The 12,999-nt window shown below is 40.1% G+C and overlaps 2 protein-coding genes across 2 annotated transcripts in view; both read left to right on the top strand.

The window, feature by feature from the left end:
• LOC109462277 (beta-1,4 N-acetylgalactosaminyltransferase 1-like) overlaps positions 1-12,999 on the top strand; it is a 63,241-nt gene that overhangs the window by 2,734 nt on the left and 47,508 nt on the right. The window lies entirely within an intron of this gene.
• On the top strand, positions 5,010-8,830 carry LOC109462278 (NXPE family member 3-like). Its single transcript, XM_019758810.1, has 4 exons — positions 5,010-5,082; positions 6,520-7,256; positions 7,572-7,633; positions 8,027-8,830. The coding sequence occupies exons 2-4, from the start codon at positions 6,601-6,603 to the stop codon at positions 8,785-8,787; spliced, it is 1,479 nt and encodes a 492-aa protein (XP_019614369.1). The 5' UTR covers positions 5,010-5,082; positions 6,520-6,600; the 3' UTR covers positions 8,788-8,830.

Consider the following 12,999-nt stretch of genomic DNA (forward strand, 5'->3'; position numbering starts at 1 on the left):
CCACATAGATTTGTGTAACTGCTAGAGAGGAAAGAATGTATTACCTAGTATGTTCATACCTGTAACACCAAACAGGGTAATAAGTTGGCTTCCATTATCATTTGCTTCAATGGAATTAGTGAAAAATGATCATTGCTAAATACAATATAACGTTAAGTATATGTAACCACTACAATAATTTTCTATTTTATTTTATTTTTTATTTTTATTTATTTTTTATTTATTTTCATTTTATTTTTTATTCTGTTTTATTTTATTTCATTTAATTTTATTCTATTTTATCCGTTCTATGCATTATCAAACTTCTCCTCTACTGCTAGAGCTACTAAAACTTCAGACCGAATATATTAAACATTTTAATTCGCCCCCTCTAGCGGTTTGGGCCAAATTGCAGCTTTCCAAAAAAATCCAAGATGGCGGCGGCAGATCGGCGCGGCTCGGCGATTGCCGATTTCATTGTATTTTCCTTGGTCTTTTACGCGATTCAAGCAAAGAAAACAAGTTGACCACAAGAACAAAAGAGTAATACAGCACTGGGAATCTAATGGTCCGTTTTGTTGGGCGGTAATTTCTCATTTCAAGTGAATATTTACGTGCGTCACAGTGATGTATTCACCAATCAAAAGCGACATCTTGCGACTTAAGCAAATATGGAAGGTTAATGTACATAATTTATGTCATTGATTTATTGGTCCAATTACAGCAGCTATTAGCGAAATTCTAGAACATTAAATGCATACTATGATATAAAACAATGGTTTTGTGGTAAACAGCATTTCCTCTATTTTAGCAACTTCGTTGTATAAGAATAACGACACTATCATCCGGTAGCTCGACCCCACAAAGTAAAGTATACATGCAGAGTAATTGGTTTCATTGGTTTTCACGGTCGAAATCAAGATTTCTTTAAACATCCAAGGTATCTATTTTGGAGCACAATATCTCGGCCGCTCAGGCGGCCGAGATAAAAACTGGTCTGGGGTCCGCGCGGACCCCAGGTGTACAGATTAATCAGTCCGGGAAGGTGTACTGTTGAGGGTTAAACACACCCGTGAAGTGTCATGATTCGACATCTCTTCTTTCTAAACGGTCCTAATTTGCAATTGTGTAGGGTAGATGAAATGTATTTTTACAGCAATAACCATAATATATACATTTTGCATGGTCCTGATCTCTGTGTGGTTAAGTCAATTTGAAGACCCCCAGCGAAGTAGGCGTTGGCTCCCCCAGCGACACATAGCAACCACCTTTGACCCCTAGTTTTCCAGATTTTCCCCATTGTTCGCTAATTGCCCCCTCCCCACCTAGTGTGAAAACTTCCCTAGAGGGGTGCCGCTGGCCCAGGTGAGATGTTACCTGGCACCCTGCAGGCGTGTGAAGGGCTGTATAACAGTACTGTCTGGCAAGGGAAGCAGGATGTGTATTGGATGTGATGTAACAGTGTTCCAGGCGTCAGAAAATAGTTTGAATGGCCGTCTGAATTTTTTGCTTGTATAGCTACATATAGTTAGTTGTATCAAGGACATTATACACAGATGTGTATAATGTCCTTGGTTGTATACAGCTTAGCTCAATGTATCGCCCCCAAAGTTCAGTTCCCGCCAATAGTACACCGACTATGGTACACTGGGATTTTGACTTAGTGTGACATTGACTTATATATAAATACCCTTACCATCATCACACCGACTGCATGCATGTACTTATGCCCTTCTGTTACAGTATTCATGTTTGTTCTTATCAAAGCTCCACCACTAAGTCTGGCCCAAAGGATTGCTTCTTCTAATTGAACTCTTTAAGAAGTAAACTTCTCTTGTAAACCCAGTTTCGTATAAAGGTAATCATGCTGCTAACTAGCTGTCACTTGCAAAATGGGAAATTTAACAGTTTTTTTTAAATACAAATTTAAAAAAAGAAGAAAGGTTTCTGTGCCACTTTTTCATTTGGTGATTTGGCCTTCCTTGTACTGAGGACATTATACTAGTACTTGGTGTACAGTCTTTACTGAATCCAAGGAAAATGCCTGAAATAATTTACATGTTACCATTAATTTCCACAAAATAAAGACTGAATTCCCCATTTTTCAAGTGACTGGCATATGTGATTACTTTGTTTACATTGTTTTGCAAGAGTTATATTATATCCATGCTCAGAACACTAAGGACTGAAAAATCAATACTATAGTTCACATGATTTAACATTTTTTTGTGTCTTGATCAAACAATTCCTCCAAATTGCTTTATGTGCATGAAACAATCATATAAATGTCTGCCAAATCAAGGAGGTTCTAGGGGGTTCTAACTACATGACCAAATTTATCTCATTTTGCTTGGATAAACCAAGAAGCTTCAATTTCAAACTGAAGCTCCTTTGATAAATAGTCTTAGTCTAACTTTTCTGGAAATTTCTGTATTGTGTACATGTATGTGTGCTGTGCTTGTTAATTGTCTCTTCAGATACTCCAGTGCTAAAAAGTGTCTATTGTACTTGTTTATCAACCCAAGTCAAGCTGTCTGACATGGCAGGTAAAGGTGCGAAGCAGCCGTGAATTTGCCTATTGTTTTCCTCAGTTAGTCTGGTACCCTGCTGTCAGGGACTGAGTCAACAAACTAATTGGCCATATTGTCCCCTTATCCAAACAAAGAGATCATATGTCATCCTTGGAGTGACGAAAAGTTGCAATTTTGTCATATTTTTTTCTTCTCAAAGGCGGAAACATATGCAATGTTCTTGTTTCACGCAAAAGACATGTCTGAAAAGTAGACAAGTTGAATCTTAATGTTCAAGTGGTCCCAGGGTTGTGCACATTTCCAGTACATTGTATGGGATCTATGAATATTTCAATTATGCCATTTTTGGTAATATTTTGAACATATTAAAGAATATCTCTGCTATAATGATATTGGTAGATGTGGGACCACTTGAATATTATAGAGTGATCATTGCAGAATACATACATACCAAATTTGTGTCAAATACATGATTTTAGGGCTTCCGCCGGGAGCATAAAAGTGATAAAATTTAGCTCTGATTATCATATTCATATCTTTATATCAGTATGCTTTAATTGGAGTCTATATACTTAGAAAGTATCTTATGGACCCTATGCTTCCTGTCTTGTTGTAAGTTCTGGAAGAAAATATCTCAGTGACAATATATTGAACATCAAAGTTGGGGGACCAGTTAATTAGCTAGAAAGGCTGAAAAGTGACTTAACTACACAGAGATGTTAAAAATGCACCTTTATGCTGTTAGCCCCAGATATTTTCGAGATGCAGGATCATAATCTGTATGCATGATTCAGATACATCCTGGTTTGTATATATATATACGCGAAATAAATATAATAATAATCTCTGTCTCTGTCTGTCTGTCTGTCTGTCTGTCTCTCTCTCTCTATATATATATATGTTTATACCTATTTATATATGTTTATAAATATTTATATATATTTATATAACAGAGCTACGTGTGGCGTTAAATCCCGGAACATAGTCTTGTACTGGTTATAATATATTCAATATGGCGACGCCAACTACCAATTGAGCAATTCTTACCTTTGCCAATGGGGTTATGTTTTCAGAGGCGTTTGTGTATATTTGTGTGTGTGTCTTGTGTGTGAGTGTGTTGTGTGTCTCTGTGAGTGTGTGTGTGTGTGTGTGTGTGTGTGTGTGTGTGTGTGTATTTAAAGCACGAGAGGAGAGAGAGAGAGAGAGAGAGAGAAGAAGAGAGAGAAAGAGAGATAGAGAGAGAGAGAGACGCACACTCGAAAATATACCCATGACGCCACTAAAACTTCTTGATGGATGTAATAATGCTAATTTAGATCCACATTTGCAAAAATCAAATTAACTTATCATATTCCCTATCAAATGACAATCGTAACAAACACCAAACAACATTTCATTACACATAGTACAACTAGAGTTTCATGACCTCATACCTTTAACAAAGAATGATATAACATTCCATCCTTAACTATGCGAATAAGGCCCTTATTCAAATAGATTATAATTAATGATGTTCGCCTTTACATAGCTTTTAAAAACCCCGAGTATGAAATTCTTTCACTCAACCTCCAAATGACACGAAGCCGTCTAAACGCAGTGTAATCACAATCTGGCAAACACACACACCAAAAAAAAAAGACAGAAACAACTAGAAAGACCGACATTTGCTTTGGAGCAAATGTAGCGGATGGCTTTGCCACATTTTACGACATGGCAGGAAAAGAATGAGAAATACAAGGGAAAATGATTCTTTACATTGATATAACTATAGTATGAAGTGACAACAGTTGGATAGCTATCCCCTACCTTATTGGTTAGGATTTTTAATTGCATTATGCAACTTTTGATTATCAAGATAAAACGAAGCGTTTATGCCCCGCATTCCAATGGAGCAGGAAAGCTTAACATACCTACCAAAACACTTGGATGCAGTTCATACATGCACGGCTTTGTACAGGTGTTTATTGTAAGAAGTTAGCCCCAGTCTTTTCTAACTTCGTCTGTTGTCTGATATGACCAGACGGTGATAAAAAAAATCGATTTGGCTTATATTTTGAATAGTTGTATAAACATCCCCTTTCAAGTCAAAACGATGGTGTATGTTTTAAATGCAGAGTTTAATGCCCAGGACAGCGCAACAAGGAAGTAACCGCCACTGTGGCTTCTTCGCCAGCTTGATTAGTGATTTGGCCTCCATAACTGCATATTAAGTCATCAACATCCCAGATTGCCTTTTCCACGAAACAAAAGGTACGGATTTGCATAATACTAGTAACTTTTTAAACAGATTGAAATATGTTTAGAACTTTTTTTCACATTGAGAGAGAGAGAGAGAGAGAGAGATCTAAATAAATATATATACATAGAGAGAGAGAGAGAGAGAGAGAGAGAGATGGATAGATAGGTAGATAGATATACGCATCTATTACTATCCCTAAATATTCTGTCTTTCTTTCTTTTGTTATAGGCTCCTTCTCCTCCAGCACTATGCTAGGAGCCCACATATAAATGCTGTTTTCTCTGTATCGTCACTGTGTTAGTCGTTGAAAGCTTGGTGCTGTTCAACGCTAAGGTACAATCCTTTTGTACATTTCTCACCACATGGATGTATTAATTGCTAAATCTAATACGAAACAAACGTAAATAGAAACGCAGTCATTTGCTCAGCAGCAAATATTTATCTTTCGTTTAATGTTTCTCCTTGTTCCAAAATTGATTGTTCTATATCAAACTACTCCCTGTAGTGCTATTCAATATCAATTGTTTTCTATACCCCGATGTACTTCCTAATACCTATGCAGAGCTTCCTAGTAGAATATTCTCTAAACGCCCATGTAGTGCTATTTACAAGCATGTATTAATAAAAAAAAGCCCCTGAGTAGCACTTTATTGGGTGTTTCAAAAACCCCAATCTAGCGCTCAAAATCCCAAAATAGTGCGTGCCAGTAAAAGTGTTCTCCAAACCCCCACTAAGTGCTTTTTAGTGAAAGATGCCTGAATGGCGTTGATATTAACATGTATACAAAATGTCAAAATATCATATATTTACAAAAACTCTAAAACAGTAAAGTAAGCGTACAACCCAGATCTTTACAAGCTCCATTATCTTGTGCCAGACCGGTGAAGAAAGGAGTTCTCTAGTTTTTTGTGACTTGTAACCTTTATCAATGTCCTAAGTTTTCTTGGACAGTTTTGACACTAACAGCGAGCAGATTATTATTGGAATGAGCAGAGCACTTTGGACTAATGCCTCTGACTATTTACAGCTTAGAGGTACATATCCAATATTTTGTCAAAAACTTCTCTGTTACATAGCGGATCATAATGACCCCCAGCGGGGGTCTTCACTCTTCGTTAAAAATGGAAAAATCTGAAGATTTATTCCAAAGATCTCAATATTTTAGACGAAATCTTGAGACCTTATGAGACAATCTTGAGATTTTTCATGACAATCTCAAGATCTTTCAGAAAATCTTAAGATGAAAATGAAAGGTCTCAAGATCTTTCCAAGATGTTTTCAAAGCATCTTGAGATTTTTTCATAGCATCTCAAGATACTTTAAAAATATCAAGATTGTTGAAAAAATCTCAGGTTTCTTTCAAGATTGCTTTATAAATCATGAGATCTTTTTAAAAATCTTGATATTTTTTAAAGCATCTCGAGATGCTATGGAAAAATCTCAAGATGGTTTATAAATATCTTGGAAGATCTTGAGACCTTACGTTTTCATCTTAAGATTTTCTGAAAGATGTTGAGATTGTGTCATTAGATCTCAATATTTTGTCTAAAATACTGAGATCTTTGGAATAAATCTTGAGATTTTTCCATTTTCAACGAAGCTTGAAGACCCCCGCTGGGGGTCATTATGATTTGCTATGTAACAGAGAAGTTTTTGACAAAATATTGGATATGTACCTCTAAGCTGTAAACGGTCAGAGGCATTAGTCCAAAGTGCTCTGCTCATTCCAATAATAATCTGCTTGCTGTTCACTATATTCTTCCTTTACAGGTAACACCTTGGCAAACCAAATTAAGTCACCCTGTATTTAAAATTCGTGGCGAATCCAATCAACCCTTCGTCCATACGGGTATGAATCAAGACGAATCCAAACAACCGTACGTCACTGAGAAACGTAGTATATATTGTAAATCTAAAGAGTCACCCATGGATGAGGAGATGTATGCCAACCAAATTAGGTCTTTCTTAGAATTTCAATACAATGAAACCTTTATAATAGGCGACATATTACGCATTGTTGTCTCGGTCGAAGGCAATGAAGGAAATCTAACATCTGCATGCAATGTCGGTGATTACTTACGGGCGTCAATTTCTAGTGTTAAAACGAAGTCTGGCGCAGTTGGGATCATCACAGACCACGGGAACGGCACGTACACGGCAACCTTCCGACTGCTGTGGGCAGGTGATGTTCACATGAAGATCCAACTTGTCCATTCACATCAGGCCATAGATGTTATAAAAAGAACAGTAATGGAACATCCTATTGACAAAGTTATGTTTCAGAAAACATACACAGTCGGTAAGGACAAAATCTACACCAGGTGTAACGTAGATCCAGCCATCTTCAACAAAACTACACCGATCTGTGACTACTCCGACCCGCATGCAGGTGCAAGTTGGTACTGTGAAAAAGCCTCGAATATATCCTGCAATACACCAGGCTACCACAGCTATCTAAGCACAAATTTTTCGCTGTTGAGGAACGGAGAGGAAGTTCGTTTTGGCAGGTTATTCTACTTTTATAATTGCTATTTGGGTCCTAAAATATTCTGTTTTTAAATCTTTTATCTTAGTAGTTAGTAGTTAGCTTTAGTCTGAAACAAGTTTAATACATTCAGAGAGTGGATAATTGTAATTGCTGGACGGACAACAGTTCCTTAAGGGCCACAGTGGTTGTTAAGTTAAGCCCATCCTTCCATTAGGCCACAACATAACCAAAAAGCCCTGTCTAATGTGCGTTTACATTATGTAACTTTATACCATTTTCACTCATCAAACATCTAGACACAATGTCATATGATGGTGTTTTTTGTCTTTAACAGGGGACTAAAAGGTATTAAGTGGAAGGTGTATGCATCTCCATCCCCAATCAAAGTTATCGGTGGTAAGTAAGAGCTGCATTGCAAAAGTGGTTTAAACGGGTACTTCTTGTTTTCTTTTCCCCCCCCCCCCCAAAAAAAAAGAAGAAAAGGATGAAATTTATGATTCTTGGACGTAGTGTGGACTACGTTTACACATCAATTCAGCAAAACAATTGAGCTGGTAGCATACTGATGATTTATAAAAATAAGCGAAAAAATGGTTTGGGGTCAGGGCATAGTCCGGAAAAGTGTACTGTTGAGGGTTAAACTGCGTCGTCAGCCACATACGAGTCGACCAACGTGTATTTGTTATCAATTAGGGGTACATTAGAAAATAAGTATATGTAAAAAAATAATGGATCGAACAAAAAATATTAGGAGTAGTGAATGCACACACTCATTTTTTTTTCAAACAGGACTGGACCCTTTGGCCAATCGTACGCGTTGCAAGCCGGGACTTCCAACCAACCAGATCTCGGGATTTTATGAAGATCGCGTCTGGAACTCACTAGTCTGTCAGAATAGACACTTCTCAAGCCAATCAGAATGGGGAAAATGTCTAAGGGGAAAGACTTTGCATCTGATGGGAGACTCTACCATTCGCCAATGGTACGAACATCTTGTGGAGATACTGAATATCACCAACAGTATCCTTCCAGAGGGTAACCGCCGGACTGGACCTATGTTGGCTCGTGACACAATTAACAACATTACGGTACAATTTCGAGCCCATGGACCACCTCTTCGTTGCCCATCGACACCGACCTTCCACCTAGAGTACGTCACTAATGTCATCGATAAAATCGATGGAGGGCCAAACGACGTCGTCGGCATCACGGTCTGGGCTCACTTCACCTCGTACCCTGTGGACATGTACAGAGAGAGGATGGAGGCCATCCGAGCTGCGATTCAACGGCTGCATCAGAGGAATCCTAAGACTCTCGTGGTCATCAAGTCCGCCAACACGCAAAGAGGGTATGCGCTTATCGGCGCAGATTGGCTAGCCCGTGAGTTAGATTTGATAATGAGAAAGACGTTTAAGGGGATGAGGGTGGTTCTTGTTGATGCCTGGGAAATGACAACTGCGCAGCAGTGGTATGAAGACGAAATTCATCCTGCCAGTGATATTATCATACAAGAACTAGAATTTCTCTGCTCTTTTGTTTGCCCTCTGTAGGTGTAGGTAGGTGCCCGGTCTAGACATAAACAGAAAAACAAAGTCAAGGTCTACAACTCAACTGTGTTAATTATTCTACAGTGTCTATTATGAATTAGTGTATGATATATGGGCTTCCCAAAGCATATGCGGAGTCTACTTGACCATCACCTTAAAATGGGCCTGTCAGTTTAACGCTTTCAGGCGTCGGTGTTCACGACAAAGCTATTTCCTATCTTTTATAGGAACCACGTGAAAGAATGTATTTTTAACCATAGAGTTGTCACAAAGGTTTTCTGATCTTACCTTGTAGAGTTTGAAGACTGGTTTGACCAACAAAAAATCAGCATTTGTCATTATTTTCGCCATGAATTTTGTTTTCCAGATATCACATTTACGGTTTCTAGGAATTGTTGGTAGAAGGCAATCTCACTAATACTAAATATTGACCGAAAACACATTGTAACCACCTACACTACAACAATATCGCAAAATAAACATGCTTATGAGTCCGTAGTTACATGTAGCTTCTCGGTCGTTTGTTCCAAGTAAGGTAAACCCGTAAATGTTTATATTTTACTCCGTACAACAGTTTTATGAATTCAATTTCAAACCAGTTTCAGTTTATTTTATTTAACCAGTAATTACAACTCAGGCCATCCCGGCCTGCTTTTCAGGTAATCCTGGATACACATAAAAGTACACACAGCAAATACACAGTACATAAACTATTACTAAATTACAACATCCTAAACATCAACAGTGTCAAAATCCTGCACCTAATGTTCTGAATAAAAGTCTTAAGAAGTCCTGCTCCTAATGAACTGTTTAAAAATCCTGAGAAGTCCTGCTTCTAATGTTCTGTTTAAAAGTCCTGAGACTGAGAAGCTGTCGTTGCTGTATCGGAAGAGTGTTCCACAGGTAAGAACCATAGTACTGTAGACTGCTCCTGTACGCCGTGACTCTTGCTGGTGGACAGCAGAGTAGGTGAGGGTCGTAGTCCCTAAGACGCTTTAACTCTGATCGAGTGGTCCGTACACTTAATGTTGGAGCAGTCTCCCACTTGAACAGAGATGACATGTACACCGGCGCACCTCCACGAATCGCCTTAAAGACATTAACGAGAGTTGTGATTTCTGTCCGTTTGCGCACAGAATCTATCCCTGCCTCAGCTCGCAGGTTAACCGCTGAGACACGGTCCTGGAGTTTGTGACCTGTAATAAGCCTTGCAGCTCGGTTGACCAGTCTGTCCAGCTGTGACATAAGAGTCTTGTTGCTCTGTACAAGACTTGGTAGCCATGCTGTGGCACAATACTCCAAATGAGACAGTAATAGTGTCTGGTACATGGTACGCAGAACGTCCTTTGTAACAAAGGCTCTAGCACGCCCCATGGCTCCGAGTCCGCTAAGAAGCTTCTTCGTGATTCTGTGTACATGAGCTGCCCACCTGAGTGATGGGTCGAGAGTAATGCCCAGGTAGGTGAACGAGTCAACTTGCTTATATACGTTCACACCGTCTGTTATGTTGACGGATGTCCCAGCATGCCTCAATTTCTGAGGGAGCCCAAAGAGCATCGCTTTGGTCTTGTCAGGATGTAACAGCAACTTATTTTCGTTTAGCCATTTTACAACTCTCTTCATGTCCATAGAGACAGTCTCTTCACAGGCCTTCACGGAGTCAGCCGAGTAGTACAGGACTGTGTCATCAGCATACATGTGGATGCTGCATTTTTCAATGACGTTGGGTAAGTCATTAACGTACAGACAGAACAGCAGGGGCCCAAGAACACTTCCCTGAGGAACCCCACAAGAAACCCGAGTTTTTGTAGAGTGTTGACCCTGAAGACAAGTGCAGTGGAAGCGCTCAGACAGGTAAGAGGAAAACCATTTCATGGCGTCACCGTCAAAGCCAAGCTTATCAAGTTTGCCTAACAGGATGTCATGGTTAACCGAATCGAAAGCCTTCCGTAGGTCCAGAAATAGTGCGACTGTGACTTTACTGCAGTTGTAACCAGATCTAATGTCCTCTACAATCTTCTGTACAGCAGTCCCCGTGCTATGGTGCCTCCTGAACCCGCTTTGGTAGGTAGTGAGAAGTTCACATCTGGTCAGGTAACGCGTCACTTGATTACATACAAGCTTTTCCATTACCTTCGACGTAACACTTAGCACGGACACAGGGCGGTAGTTACCGACATCAGCACAGTTACCAGACTTGTGTACAGGTGAGATCTGAGCCTCCTTCCAGTCAGATGGAACCTCTCCAGAGGCGAGTGATAAGTTAAATATATGAGTCAGAGGTTTTGCAATCACTGGGGCAGAGTCTTTGAGAAGTTTAGCTGGAATTTTGTCCAACCCCGTTGCTTTCCTCGTTTTCAGTCTTAAAAGTTCATTCATCACTTCTGACTCCACAACACTTTCAAAACTGAATTTCGTCGCGGGATCTGGGATGTGGCGGAGAGGATCCTCCTGGGAATCTGGTATCCCATCTGTAAGTCGTGAAGCGCAGGATGAAAAGTAATCGTTGAATTCCTGGGCCATTACGCTTGGGTCAGACGTGGAAGTGTTGTCAGCTCGCACCAATTTCTGGACTCGGCCTTTGGATTTTGATCTCCCTGTAAAAGTGTTTATGATCTTCCACATGAGAGATTGGTCACCCTTGGCCTCTGACACAGCTTTGGCAAAGTGACGTCTCTTCTCGTTTCTGATCAGGGATGTTGTCTGGTTTCTCAGAGCACGGTAAGTATCCCAGTGCTGTACAACTTTAGTTCTGATAGCTTTGCGTCTGGCAGCGTCCCGACGACCCATCATGTTTCTCACCCTATCAGTCATCCATGGGGCTGTGCGGTTGTTCTCCCGAAGTGTTTTCTTACGGAGCGGGGCGTGTTCGTTGGCAACATTCAGGAAAATGTCCGTAAAGGCATTCCAGGCCTCGCTAACATCCACACAGTCGAGTACTGTATCCCATCTGACTGATTTTAAACTGTCAATGAAGGATTGCTGTGAGTACTGCTTGTAAGACCTGTGTTCATACTGGTGAGACGCACCAGCCTCTCTTCCTGATTTAGAGCAGGTCAGAATGAGATTATGATCTGAAGGCCCCCAGGCTACACTTGCAGCTGATTTGTATCTGACTGGGTTTGAAACATAAATGTTATCAATACATGATTCAGTAGTCTCCGTAATACGGGTCGGTTGGTGAATGACAGGGACAAGTTGGTACAGACCCATCAGGAATTCCACTGAAGATTCTGACTGAGTAGATTTAAGCAGGTCAGAGTTGAAGTCCCCCATGATCGAGACATCCACGTTTTCATCTTCTGCGGTTTGGCTGAGAGTGCGGACGAGTGACTCGGCAGAGTCTCTCCATTCAGGACCGGAGTTCGGTGGTCGGTACACGCACGCGAGGATAGTCTTTCTCGCCTTCTCCGGTTTTACCTCGACACAGCAAACCTCCAGGTCGTCCCGCTCGAGATCAGACCGACGTTGTGACGGGATGGTCTGTCTCACATAAACCCCCACTCCGCCACCTTGTCTGGATCTGTCCCTTCTGTAAAGCGTGTAGCCATTCACTGCCACTACTGAGTCTGGGATAGTATCAGTTAGACGGGTTTCATTAAGACCCAATACATGTATCCGCGCATTTTGTAGGAGTAGCTGCTGGATTTCATCAAGATGTCGTGGAAGGGAGACTACATTGTAGTGTAATTAAGGAAAGAAGTCTATATTATATTATGTACGTTTAGAAAATTTTTCATAGACAGGTCGACTACATTGAAATAGGGCCGATAGGAGATTTGAAAGGGTAACTAAAGTTTGATACGTTGAAGCTGTTTAGATCGGAATTGTTTGGACATACTAAGACGGGGGAAGTATCTGAGGCCCGCTACCTGTACAACAACAACAACAGCAACGTCCCATTACAGGAACACTAAATTTTCAGAGGGTTTTGTAGCAGTAAGATTAAATCATAACACCGACGTTAGTGCCATTAATGATATGGTCCACCATCTTGGATTTTGACCAATGGCAGAAAATTACATAAAATTACATTTTAGATGTTATGTATAAGATACTTTTCTGTCCCTCTGACATCCTTATAATCACATTAATGACGTCATAAGGACGTCATATTACGTCATAACGACAAAAAATTGTAGTTATTATAAATCCATCCTCTGAAAATTTGGTGGTCATACGAAATACCGTTCGCGAGTTCTGAGGGGGGGGGGG

Source organism: Branchiostoma belcheri, unplaced genomic scaffold (genome assembly GCF_001625305.1).
Source record: "Branchiostoma belcheri isolate BF01 breed outbred unplaced genomic scaffold, Haploidv18h27 scaffold114, whole genome shotgun sequence".
Taxonomy (NCBI): domain Eukaryota; kingdom Metazoa; phylum Chordata; class Leptocardii; order Amphioxiformes; family Branchiostomatidae; genus Branchiostoma; species Branchiostoma belcheri.

Bases quoted from the DNA above. Each gene is read 5' to 3' on its own strand.
- LOC109462278 (XM_019758810.1), top strand. From the start codon at position 6,601: ATGAATCAAGACGAATCCAAACAACCGTACGTCACTGAGAAACGTAGT. The intron at 7,257-7,571 runs GTTATTCTACTT...TGTCTTTAACAG, and splicing joins GAGGAAGTTCGTTTTGGCAG to GGGACTAAAAGGTATTAAGT. The intron at 7,634-8,026 runs GTAAGTAAGAGC...TTTTTCAAACAG, and splicing joins CCCAATCAAAGTTATCGGTG to GACTGGACCCTTTGGCCAAT.